Below are 13,266 nucleotides of genomic sequence, written 5' to 3' on the forward strand. Positions count from 1 at the left end.
TTATCGTTCTCTTTTGGTACTCTGTGTTCCTTGAAAGCAGAGGCTGTCTTTTTGTCTTTCCTTCCTTCCTTCCTCTCTCTTTTCTTTCTCTCTCTTTCTTTTACTGATATGACTGTCAAAGAAAGTAAGAACTTCATATATGTTCGTTGAAACTGAATGGTGATGGTTTACAGAATAGCTCTAGTGCTCAGGGAATTCCATATTGATGTTTCAAAGCAATGCTCAGCCTATTTCCCCCAGAGTGAGAATTCCAAGCTTCCCAGTCAGCCATGCTCACTCCAGTGTCAGCCAAAGGGCAGGGCTATGAAGCAGCTGGGGCAGCCACCTGATTTTTAAACAAGATGCCATCAGCCTAAAGATACGAACTCAGTCACAACGGTGCTATGTCATTAGGATGCAGAAGGTAGAGTTCTTGAAAGGTAAATATCTCATCCTGCTTTCTGGGAAGAGCCCATGGCCTTGGTGAAGAGCAAAGTAGGCTTTTCCGTCTGATTCAGAGGAGTTATTCCTTTAATATTTATTGAGTGACTGATCACAACAGTGTATGAAACACAGCACGTCTTCAATCATGGAATTTGAATTCTAGCAGTAAGAAATAAAGATTCAGCGCCTTGGAAAAAATACAGCAGTGAAGGGATAGTATGTGTTGGGGATGTGAGTGGGGCAAACTAGGAGACCTGAATGAAATTGAAAGGCAAGGTACTCAGACCAGTGAGACTGCGGTACATGAGCAAGGGTGTCCTGATAGGAAGTCAAGTCCGAGAGCTCACAGAAGATAGGTCACCGGGGCCAGGTCCAACAGGCCGTTGATTAGCTTTGGAAGTTATGGGATGGGGATTCAGTGGTTGTGACCAGTAGAGGAAAAACGAACTGACTGCATCTTTAGAAGGAAAAATGGTGTCGTGCAAAACACACAGTGAGAACAGTGCACAATAGGAAGGTGTCCGCAGTCCGGTGAGTGGAAGGGGAAGACGATGTGACTGGGGAGCGTGCTGAGAGCTCATATTCTGGATCATCTGGAAAGTCAGGCCAACAAGGCTTGCCGTGTTTTGGAAACATGAGAATGGCGGTGGGGGGGGGGGTGCCACAAGGATGGCTCCCTAGTTTTCAGTTTGACCAGGGCAGTAAACAGACGCACTACGCCGTGAGGAGGGGACCGCTGGCAGAGCGTGAGTGTGTTCAAGAAACCCAGAGCTGCGCACAGAATACCTGTACATTAAATTAGGTGCCATGACTGCAGAATAATCCAGAGGTCTGTAAACACGGAAAAGATGGTCACAGACAACCGTTCACACTGAGCCGTGTGCATGCACACGCTCATTATACTGTGCTCTCGTGCAGTTAAGATCCTGCCAGGATAACTGCAGTTAGACACATTAAGTATGAGAGGCTCATTAGACTTCGTGTGGAGACGTTATGTGGCTGCCTACGTGAACTGGAGTTCAGCAAGGAACTCAGGGCTAGAGATATGTGAGCGGTTATCGGCATATTCAAGCCAAGGGATAGGATGAGAATACTTACGGAGCGAATGAAGACAGAGAATAGGGCCGGTACTAGGAAACGGAACTCTCCAACATTCAGAGATGAATGAAAGGTATTTTACGTGTCAAATTTACATAACTGCGTATCAATTTACTAAAAAATACGTAACTTTGAATCAGCAATTCTGTACTAAGAATGTTTAAGGAGAAAACGGGACTAGAACACGCAGACCATGATACAGACTTATCACAATGCTTACTAGGAAAGTACAAAGGTGCAGCCGGGGGATGGTGCAAGGTCAAATAATCTGTTCGTCTTACAATAACATTCGGCCAACCTGAATACGTTACACTCATTCAGTGGAATTGTGCACAACAGTTTAATGTGATGCAGACATGTTTTACTGACCCGTAAATTCTCCCACTGAGAAAAGCTGATCAAATACAGCATTACAGTTTTATCTTTATCTGTTACACTGTAAATAATGTATTTTGCACTTCCCATACTATCAATAACCTAAAATAGTGAATGTTACTATTTTTGGTGGTAAAATAATGTACCTTTCCCCCTATTTCCCTTACTGGTATCTGTTTTATAGTTTTCCTCGATGGGTATTATAAAAATATATGTTGAAATTTTTTTTGAAGTGTTATTTCTTGAGAGAGAGAATGTGTGCGAGAGATAACAGGAGCGGAGGGAGAGGGAGAAGCAGGCTCCCCGGTGAGCTGGGGGCTCCGTCTCCGGACCCTCAGATGAGAACCTGAGCCAAAGGCAGACACTTAACTGACTCAGCCACCCAGCTGTCCCAAGTCTAAGTTTCTAATAAAGTTCATTCAGTCATACAAAATACAAAAGACCTCAAGTAGGAACCTGATTTGAATTGGTGAAAAATTATATCAATAACAAAATGTCTGATTGAAATAACTACTATGAATTGTTTTAAAATAAATACATCATAAATTTTAATAGTATACTAAATATTTTATTTAAATAAAGAAATATAACATTTGTTCCACTGTATCGATAAAATTTCAAATTATTTACAAATAATAATAATAATAATTCCTTGGGTACTATATTTCAAGTATCACAAAGATGTCATGAAAACATATTTTTCAAAATGAATAGACTGCATTCTAAAATTTAGTATATAAATCCAGACATAATACATATTACACAAAATTAAATAATCTAGGGATAAAATCATTGTAAACAGAGCAATTTACCTCTCTGTAATGGAAGTTACAACACTTATGCCATCTTGACATGTACTCAACAGATTACATCTAGGAAAACCACTCCTTGTGAATACGATCTATCCTGGAGTACAGTTCACGTGAAAACATTCTCTTTAAAACATACTCTGTTGCAGGAAAAAAAAAAAAAAAAAGTGGGCCAAGTACTTTAAAACTTCAAGTTTCTTTTAATTAGATTCATCTAATTTTAAGTTATTTCTCCTAATTTACCTAATGACATCATTAACAAGGTTTCATTCATAAGCTTGCCCTTAACCTTAAAAAATAAATTTGTTTACATTTCACACTGGAAAGAATGTTAGCCTTCAATTTAAAAGAAATATTTTTTATAAGTCCGATTATAGCAATTCTGCTTCTTTCTTGTAATGCTATAATTAGATAAAAACTATTAAAATTTTGATCTTGGAAAATCCACTTAGATCAATACTTTTAATGACTCTAAAAGCTCATGAATGTAACTAATATTTGAGTCAAAATCTCTGTAGGGATATTATATAAATGTCTCTTATTTAAACTGTTTATTTCATCTTGGTTTTAAAAGTCACTAAATACCACACGGCTAAAAGAATTTTTTATTTCTTGGCTTTGGTCCATTCAGTGTCTTATCTATCTCATACATTTAAATTGTTTTTCTGTATCTCATAATGCTGTTTAAGTATAAATTTTAAGGGATTAAAAATAAAATATAGTTTCATTTTTTATCAGGACTCCTCATCACAATGAGGCCACTGGACCACAGGCTTTCCTTCACAGAAAAGCTAGCTTTAAACCAAGTACCGATTTTCCTCCTGCAATTCACACTTGTCTATTGAATCAGTGACCCAATCTTGTTGCAGGATTTTAAACTTTCTCTTAAGAGTTCTTCGAAAAGCTTTTAAATCTGCCACACGACTCTGATCCTCCCCAACGATGACATGAGACACTCCCTGAGCTAAATGAGAAACCACTTTGGCTCCATGAAACCGAAGCTCCAAAGCTGTAACGGCTAATCTTGTTCCCACGATGCTGGTACTCAAGTCATTAACAACAGCATACATGTCCACGTAAATAACGCAGTGCCGAAACATACTGAGAGGGCAGCCGTCCCAGGAATACCGGTGCTCTAAATCAGCAATCACAGAAGCCATTTCTCCAGGAGCTTGTGCGCTGGGATTTTTAATTCCTGAGAACACTTCCTTCAGTCGGTTCAAATCCGTATCAACAAAATAACTGTCACCGTAACAATCGTATTCACGGGCAAAATGCTCTTTTGTCGACGGGCACATGTGAATCATAAAGCGAGGCTGCCACGGCACGCAGCTTTTGGTCTTAAAACACTCCAACAGCCACTCGGGCTTGACGACATCATGTTTGTCCGAAGAAATTATGTTTTTCACTCTGATGTTCTCGGACCCGGCAATGACGCAGTACGTGTCTGGGCCTGGATTCTGTACTATGTAACCACCAAATTCGGCAATTCTGTTCTCCAGGTCGGGCTTCGGATGGCCATCCGTGCCGTTCATGACACAGAACTCCACATCTTCAAATATATTAGACACTTTGTTTACATTAGAAAGGTTGGGAGCTTTTAAGTGCTCAATAATTCCGATAACTTTCCTCATCTTCGGGGCAGCCTTCCGCTTCTTTTCTTGTGGCTCATCGCCGTCGCTGACGTACAGGTGTTTGGAAGCCAGCTTTCCCGAGGCTTTCCCGCGAAGCTGCTCCAGCCCGTCGCGGGTGGCGCACTCATGCCACTCTTTGTCTTCTCTGATCCTCTCGATTCGTGGAAAACGGAGTGTGCAGCCAGTCTTATACATATCGCTGGGGACGATCTCTGTGGCCTTAACCTGAACAATGACAGAATGACAGGGCTCAATGTACACCTCTGGCTTCTCCGTTCCACATAAAATGCTGCTCGGTGGAGCTTTCCTATTGAAAGGCTTCCAGTGTTTGGCCAACTTCAAACCCAGATCGTACAGTTCTTTCATGGTGTAACCTGAACCAACACGGCACAGAGTATGAAACACCGATGGTTTTTCACCAGGAGGCGGTGTCTCTGCTACGGCACATAAGAAATGAGACATCATGCCCCCTCGGGAACCCTTCCCCCAGTAGCCCCCGACGATTAGGATGTCCAGCTCATCCACCAGCCCGTCCACGTACTCTGGTTTAATCTTCAGCCATCCTTCGCCTCTTTTGTCGGGCTTGTAAATCGACAGAGGGTGTTTAATCATGATCCCCTCTTCCCGTTTATCTATTGCTTCATTCAAAGCATCGATCACTTCTTTCTGAGTATGAGCTTGTGTCTTCTGCACTATTTCTATCCTACCGGGTATTGGTGTAAAAACACTGGTAAGAATCTCATACCTTTTCTTCAGGGTCTCACGTCCCAGCTTTTTATTATTAACCATCAGCACATCAAACACACAGTAACAAGTCTGCAGATCAGAATCCTCCACCATTCTTTTGATATCAAACTTAGTCCCCTTTTGCATGAAAGTCTGTGTGTTGGGGTTGAAGGCCATCATCTCGCCATCCAGGATACAGATCTGTATGTCTGTTTTGAAAGCACTGTGAACGAACGGTGTGAGAGAACCTTCCTGTGGAGATTTGCCAAACTGATCCGTGTAGTTGAATCCGTTTCGGGAGAAGTACTGGTACTCCCCACCCTGCTTGTGCATCTGCATGCGCTCCCCATCGAGCTTGGTTTCAATGTAGAAGCTCTGGTGTTTCATGTCCTTCTCGATCCGCTCAATGTCTGCTATAGCAGCCAGCATCGGTTTAAAGGCTGAGAATAAAGTGATGGAGATGTCACTGAGTCCTACGGAAGGGTCATGCAGCTGCCTACAGACCTTTTCCAGATCTGTGGTGACGTTATGCAACTCGGCAGCATCATTATGGAAAACAGAAAATACAGACTGTTCGCTGAAACCGAGTTTTAAGTCCTTTACAATCATCCGTATAAGCCACTTCTGTTCCAGTGCTGAACTCTGACTTATTAGCTGAAGAAGACTCTTCTTAATTAGGTCCTTTCTTCTGGCAGAATTATTGCTGGCAATTGAGTCTAAAATGTCATTTACCTGCTGTATGGTTAAACTTCCTTTCTGCAAACATCTTGGTTTCAACACAAAATATGCAATTGTTGCAAAGTCACCAGCATCTCCACGAGTTCCGGTGGGCGTTCTGTAATTTAAAAGTTTAAGGGCATCTTTTCCTCCTTTAGGCAAATTAAGCAATTCGATATAAAGTTTAGCAAGCATGGTTTCTTTGATTCCATACGCCATTCTCTCTCTTTCCAGCTGAGGAAGAATAAGTCTCATTGCTGGGTAAAAAGAGTCTTTGACATCTTTTTGGTTCTTATGAAGGGCGTTGTGAAATCTTCTCCAAGAATCTAAAAATTCCCTGAAGTGTCTGATTTTTTCTGCTCGTCCTTTACTTCTCTGTATTCGTTCTAACGTTGAACACAAGTCTGCAAAAGGAACATGAGATGCAACAGTTGGTGAAGTCTGCGAGGCGGCCATGGAGGCGATGGTGAATTCTCTGGCTTAACTAGGAAGGCAAAAAGAGAGTAATTTTCAATTAAAGATAAAATTCAACATTTCATGTAAAGACCTTACAGATAGTGTCTCATTCGTGATCAACGCTTGCTAAACGAAACCAAATTAATGCTAGAAACTTGTCTCTTTTCATTCTCCACATTTAATGAAAATCAACTATTTTGCTTCCATCCTATTTAGAATTTATTATCAAAAGTATAACCAGCCCCTTTCTGTACATTTACAATACCGAAATTGACCACTTTGTCTTTCTCCCTAAGTTCCAACTTCTTTTCAATTAATGATTCCATTCCTCATTTAGCTCAACGTGCAAAGGAATAACACAACCACAAAAACAAGGCTCAATTCATTTCATTTCTGGGCTTCTGAGGTAAGGCCTTTCCTGACACTTCTCCTCCTCTTCTGTCAGATCACCACACAGCATCAAAAACAGGCGTTTTCAACAAATCACTGAATTGAAATTTGGCTTTGCGGGTACTGTAGGAGTTCACCCAAAGAACTTATCTTCTCTTTCAGCCAAAAAAAGCCCATTATCTGTGTTTACTTTCACTTCACTGTTAGCAAAGCCAAATCACTCCAGTGCCCAAAACCCAACTCAGAACACCCTTCCTATGAAATCCTTACCTGACCTACCTCTTTTAACTCTATTTTATCATAGCTACTCAATGGCTTTAGAACTTAAACTCATTAGCACACCTTTCTGCTCCTATTCACATGCAACTACCCCCCAACAATTCACTGACTACATATGCGCCAGGCTCCATACTGTTTCTGCCTCAAGAGAGCTTGAGTTCTGGGGCGCCTGGGGGGGGGGGGGCTCAGTTGGTGCACCATCTGCCTCGGCTCAGGTCCTGATCTCAGGATCCTGGGACTGGTGCGGATGCTCGGACTCCTGCAGCAGGGAGCCTGCTTCTCTCTCTCCCTCTGCCACTGTCCTGGCTTGTGCTCTCTCTCACTCTCGCTCTCTCTCTCAAAAAAATAAATAACATTTTTAAAAAAGAGAGAGAGAGCAAGCATACATTTTATAAAGAGAAAGGGGATCTAACGGGAACTTATTATAAAATGTTAAGTGTTTTAACAAAAGTAAAATGTCATGAGACAGCTTTTCACTGAAGCATCTTCTTAAGTCAGAGAGGAAATAACAGGTACCTTGTTGGGTTAGGGTCTAGATTGTTTCCCAAAGTGATCACCACAACTGTGAAATTTCTTTGAAGTTTTAAATATTCATGCAATTTTTTTAGGGGGGGGTGAGCAGAGGAAGCAGGAGAGAGAGACTCTTAAGCAGGCTCCTTGCCCTGTGCAGATGCCGCCACAGAGCTCCACCTCACACCATGAGATCATGACCTGAGCCAAAATCAGGAGTCAGAAGTTTACCCAACTGAGCCACCCAGGCACCCCAGCAAATTCTATCAGAATCTCTAAGATATCAGAGCTACTATATGATTTACATTATGTAACATTAAAATCAACTAACTTTTCCAAAAAAGACTTCAAGTAAAAATATGCATTCCAGGAATATAAACTGTGTCCTATCTTGCAGTTTTAGACCCCTCCTGGCACATCTCTGTGTCCCCTAGAGAGCAGGGAGGAGGGAGGGAGGAGGGAGATGCACTGTACTCTCAGAGACCAGGAGATTCCCCATGGCAGCAAACAAGACAGCACACACTAGGAGCACAGGCCGCACTGTCTGACAGCTGGCACAAGAAATCCAACAGCTGGTTGTGGTACCACTGTCACCACACTGCCAGCCCCGGAGGTCAGGAGCAGTACTTTGCGTCAGTAGTGCCTGGTACACAGTAGGTTTGTTTGTGGAGTGAATTACGGAGCGACTAGAGTTGAGCTCCTGGAGAAGCACAGGAGCAAAGGCCAGGGGCTGGTCACACTTGGCACAACCCTCCCCACCCCCAGCCCCACTATGCCTCGTGGGATTCAGTTTTGTGAAAAACATTTAGCAGCTATGATTGCATTGGGAAAGTGCCACAACAGCCATTTGATGGCCTTTGGGGAAAAAGGCCACACTTCTCACCCAATGCCTGACAAAGGAAACTCCGCTTCTATGGAGTCAGGTAGACCATGAGACAAAACCCATGAGAGACCACTTTTCCCAGCCTTTGATCTTTGAATACAGTGACTGCTCCCCCGGTCTCATCTGCATAACTGACTGAAACACGGGTCAGATGTGCTCACCGTCTACCTCTCAAAACGCGCCCCTTCAAGCCAGTGCATTATGCAATGTGCTCTGCTTACAATTCATATATGACATTTACGTAAAATACAGGATATTAAGAAACACTTCTTGGAATGTTCGAGATGGGTACACAGTTTCTGATCTATTTGAATAGTCTACGTGGTCTCAGTTCCCCTCAACAAGTTCCAGGGAAAGACTCAACTACTTTATAACAACACTGAAATCGACCCTACACGTGGGCGCCAAAACTACTAAAAATGTAACAAGGGCCCCAGAGTTAGGATGAAATGAGGAGACAAATGTTTTTACTCCTTAAAATGGACAAGAAAATCGCTTCTCAGCCTTTTGGCTAAGATCAAGTGTCAAACTGCACAAGAAAATAAAAATATGTACAAAAAAGTCAAATATATTGGGATTTCCATCGAACATTACACATAAAAGGATTTCCTTGTAAACGTTCTCTAATTTTATTGTCTGGATCTGAGGCTGTCCGCCGACGGTCTACATTCGTGAGAACAACTGAACAGCGTGTGGCGAGGGTTCGGGCCCCCGAGTCCGACCGACCTGAGTGTAGCGGGGGCTCCACCGTGAGCAGTGCCACACGGGCCAGCCCCGCACCCTCGCCCAGTCTCCGTGGGTGTGAAGCGGGGTCCACCCCTGGAAGGTGAGACCAGGCGGCGTCCGACGCCCGCACACGGGCTGACCCTGGACGGCGCGGCCAGCAAACTCGGCTAATCCGGCACCGCACCGCCGGCGGACGCAGCAACGTTTAAAACGCTGTATTTGCCCCAAAGATACAGATGTCGTGAAAGGAAGGGCCATCTGGACCCCAATGTTTATAGCAGCAATGGCCACGGTCGCCAAACTGTGGAAAGAACCAAGATGCCCTTCAGCGGACGAATGGATGAGGAAGATGTGGTCCATATACACTATGGAGTATTATGCCTCCATCAGAAAGGACGAATACCCAACTTTTGTAGCAACATGGACGGGACTGGAAGAGATTATGCTGAGTGAAATAAGTCAAGCAGAGAGAGTCTATTATCATATGGTTTCACTTATTTGTGGAGCATAACAAATAGCATGGAGGACATGGGGAGATGGAGAGGAGAGGGGAGTTGGGGGAAATTGGAAGGGGAGGTGAACCATGAGAGACTGTGGACTCTGAAAAACAGTCTGAGGGTTTTGAAGTGGCGGGGGGTGGGGGGTGGGGGTGGTGGGAGGTTAGGGTACCAGGTGGTGGGTATTGGAGAGGGCACGGATTGCATGGAGCACTGGGTGTGGTGCAAAAATAATGAATACTGGGGCGCCTGGGTGGCTCTGTGGGTTAAGCCGCTGCCTTCCGCTCAGGTCATGATCTCAGGGTCCTGGGATCGAACCCGCATCGGGCTCTCTGCTCAGCAGGGAGCCTGCCCCCCCCCCCCCGCCTGCCTCTGCCTACTTGTGATCTCTGTCAAATAAAGAAAAAAAAAATAATGAATACTGTTTTTCTGAAAACAAATAAATCAATTTAATAAAAAAATAAGTAAAATAAAACGCTGTATAAAGGGTTAGGGACACAAGCGCGGGCGCTGGGCTCGGACGGCGCAGCAGGACACGCGGGGGACGGACACCACCAGGACCGTAGAGGCTAACAACGCACACAGCGACCACCGGCCGTCCCGCTGTCCTCAGGCGACATGGCAGAGCCTAGAGCAGGACGGGCTGGATGCCCGCGACCGCCCCGCCGCTTCCCGGAGAGCGTGCGACCCGCCTGCCTCCCCTGACGGTGCGAGGGCCCCCCGGGAGCGGCGCCCCCACAGCACCCGCCCCCGGGCCGCTCGGGGAAGCCGTCCGCGGAGGGGAAAGGCCAGGACAGGGAGCCCGGAGGCCGACGACGGACGGACTTAAGAAGAGAAACGGGCCCCCGGACGTCCGTGCGGCTGCCCCCGGGGCCGCACCCCGCGGACCCCCGCCCCCGCGGACCCCCGCCCCCGCCCCCGCGGACCCCCGCCCCCGCGGACCCCCGCCCCGATCCCGGCGGACCCCCGCCCCCGCGGACCCCCGTCCCCCCGCCCCCGCGAACCCCCGCCCCGATCCCCGCGGATCCCCGCCCCGATCCCGGCGGACGCCGCCGCGGGGACGGTCCCGTCACCTCTCGGAGCCGAGCGTCCCCGCGGGCCTGGGGAGGACGAGGTCCCGGAGTCGGGACGTGCGCGACCGCGGCGTCGCAGGGTCCAGCGCGCCCCGGGAGGCGGACGCGGACAACCCCGAGCCTCGCCCGCGGCCCGAGAACCCCGCCCCGAGGGACGGCCGCCCTCCGGCGCCGCGCGGTCCCCGAGGGGCCCGGGCCCGCCCCTGTGACCGCGCCGGGGAGCGGGCCTGAAAGACCTTCTGTCCGGAAACAAAAACGAACTTTCGAGACCAAAAGCATGTGGCGGGCCGAGAAGACGAGGGACGGCGCCCGCGCGGTCCCGGGGAACTTACCGCCCGCGCGGCCCGCGGACTCCGACGCCCGCGCCCCGCTGCGCAGCCGCGCACACGGCCGACCGGAAGCGCAGCCCCGGGAGCGGTCACCGAACCGGAAGCCGCCGGCCGAGGGCTGTTCCGCCAGCTGCTCCGGGCGCAGACGCAATCGCCCCTGAAGGGGGGGGGCGGGGGAAAGGGTCCCTGACGTCATGAAGATGATGAGAGCGGCCGCCGTCACAGCGCCAGTCCGTGACGTCATAGGGATAATGTGCGCAGGCGCAGTGGCGCTCGGGACGGGCGCGCCTTGCAAGGCTGCGGAGGTCCCCAAGGAGTCCTGGTATCCGTGTGACTACAAGCAACTCCCGGTCGCCTCCCAAAGCAGCAGGTGCTCTTCGCAAGTGGCTGACCCAAGAGAGTGGGTTCCGTCTCCGAGCGACAACCGGAAGCATCTTGTGTACTGACACTTACTTGGACTATGAACCTAGTCCTCTCCCTGCGCGGCCTCATAGAGTTCTGTTCTCTGTCTGTAAGCAGTGGTACCAACCCTCATCTCACTGGTTGTTGTGAAAAATGCCCTGATTTGAAAAGGGGCATCTTCCCACCCAAAATGTCTGCGGTTTCCTTTAAATGGAAAAATAAGCTCTTTGCAAAATTGCCTAAGGCTGTCCTTTCCTATTTGTTTCTCAAGATGGTACAACTTTGGTGTGAGTTCTTGTCTCTTCGTCCAGAAATAATATGTAACTCATGCAAATACATAACATATAATTCTTAATACAAACATAAAGAATTGCATGTCCAGAAATCAACTATGGACTCTTCTAGTATCTGTTCGAGGATTCCAAATAAAAGTACTGGGCAAACCCTTATTCAGCACGGATACAGTAACTGTGCTAGGCATGCAAGATTGAGAGAAAACAAACTCAGTCCTTATGTTGCAGGAGCTGTTGATTTCTACCAGTGTTTTGTTACGGGTTGTCTCCTTTCATGGAGAATTGAGAAATTATCCATGACGATGGGGAAACAACCTTTATAATTATTCAACTTAATTATCAACTTGTTTTGGAGTAGCACCCAACAGTGTTGGTAGAGGACCCCCCCACAGTTGCCCATCTTAGGAAAGGGCATTTGTCTGTGCACATTTGCACCTTGTTCAGCATCTACTGAGCTCCTAAAATGTCAGAGTTTTCACTTTATATTTTTCATACAAGAGAAGAGCCAAGGATTATGAAACCAAACTCCAAATTAATTCAAATCTTAGTCTCCATTTCAGCATGATATTTTAGCCTTTCTAATGCTTGGTTCAAAGATAATCAGGGGTTTTTCATCAAGTATTTTCTAGAGGTGCTGTGATTATTACTTTATTTATGTTAGTGGTCTCCCTTAGTGCCTGGCATTATTGGTGCCAAATAACAAGAAGCTATTATCAGAGCCTTGACCTGGAGCTCTCCATCTGATGGAGGATACATGTTGGTCTGTTGTTTTTAAATATGAAATATCCTTTGTATATATAAAATAGGGCACGGAGAATGGGGAATGATTGAGGGAGAGGGACAGATTCTGTAGAAAACCAATTGAGTGCCTAGAAGGGCTGATAGTGAAGCTAATTTGGGATGCCTGGGTAGCTCCGTGGGTTAAGCCTCTGGCTCTTGGTTTCAGCTGACGTCATGATCTCAGGGTGGTGAGATGGAGCCCTGAGGTGGGCTCCATGCTCTGCAGGGAGTCGGCTTGAGATTCTCTCTCTGTCCCTCACCCCACTTACGCTCCCTCTCAAAATAAACAAAATCTTAAAAAAAGAAAAAGAGCAAATCTAATGAAACACCAGCTTTAAGGGCCCATTTGTGCAGCCACTTCCCAGGACTTGGGCTCTCGCATGTTCCTCTGGTCTTGTGCTTTTGTAAAATTTGCAAAAATAAGATAAAGTTTGTATTCTTTTTCTTTGAAAGGCCCTCTAGGGTCCCCAGGTTCAGGCCTCTGATAGAGGCAGGAGAGGGCAGGGCTGCGAGAAACCGAAACAACGTGAGCTATGCACGCCTTTTAAGTACTTGGGGGAACGCACTCTACTACCCGGTAACTCTACCAGGCAGACACGCTTTCTTATGTAATTAATGCTTATTTGTGCGCACGCTTAGACTGTGTCCTGAAGGGAAGTCTGGTGCGTTACCAACACTCACCCTGAGGTCCTCGGATGAGGCTGGAAGGCCTCCAGGGACCCCGGGCGCAGAAGCCACCGGGGAGCGACCCGCGAGCTCCCCCACGCCGCGGGCCGGGCTCCAAGGTATCTTGTCCGCGCGGGCCACCGTCGCGGGGACTCCCCCGACTGCGGTTTGTGCGCATGCCCGGGAGGGCGGGTCGGGTT

General features: G+C 46.9%; 1 protein-coding gene across 2 annotated transcripts; it reads right to left on the reverse strand.

Moving 5' to 3' along the window:
* Window positions 1-2,448: 2,448 nt before the first annotated feature.
* Window positions 2,449-11,523, reverse strand: LIG4 (DNA ligase 4). 2 transcript variants are annotated; one of them, XM_059377637.1, is made up of 2 exons: window positions 10,929-11,523; window positions 2,449-6,186 (listed from the first exon to the last, which is right to left on the reverse strand). In XM_059377637.1, exons 1-2 carry the CDS (start codon window positions 11,167-11,169, stop codon window positions 3,503-3,505), a joined length of 2,925 nt encoding a protein of 974 aa, XP_059233620.1. In that variant the 5' UTR covers window positions 11,170-11,523; the 3' UTR covers window positions 2,449-3,502. The 2 variants fall into 2 exon arrangements, with proteins under 2 accessions (XP_059233620.1, XP_059233621.1); XM_059377638.1 differs by having other exon boundaries at window positions 2,449-6,266; window positions 10,929-11,009.
* Window positions 11,524-13,266: the final 1,743 nt, after the last annotated feature.

This window comes from Mustela nigripes, chromosome 15, assembly GCF_022355385.1.
Source record: "Mustela nigripes isolate SB6536 chromosome 15, MUSNIG.SB6536, whole genome shotgun sequence".
Lineage (NCBI taxonomy): Eukaryota > Metazoa > Chordata > Mammalia > Carnivora > Mustelidae > Mustela > Mustela nigripes.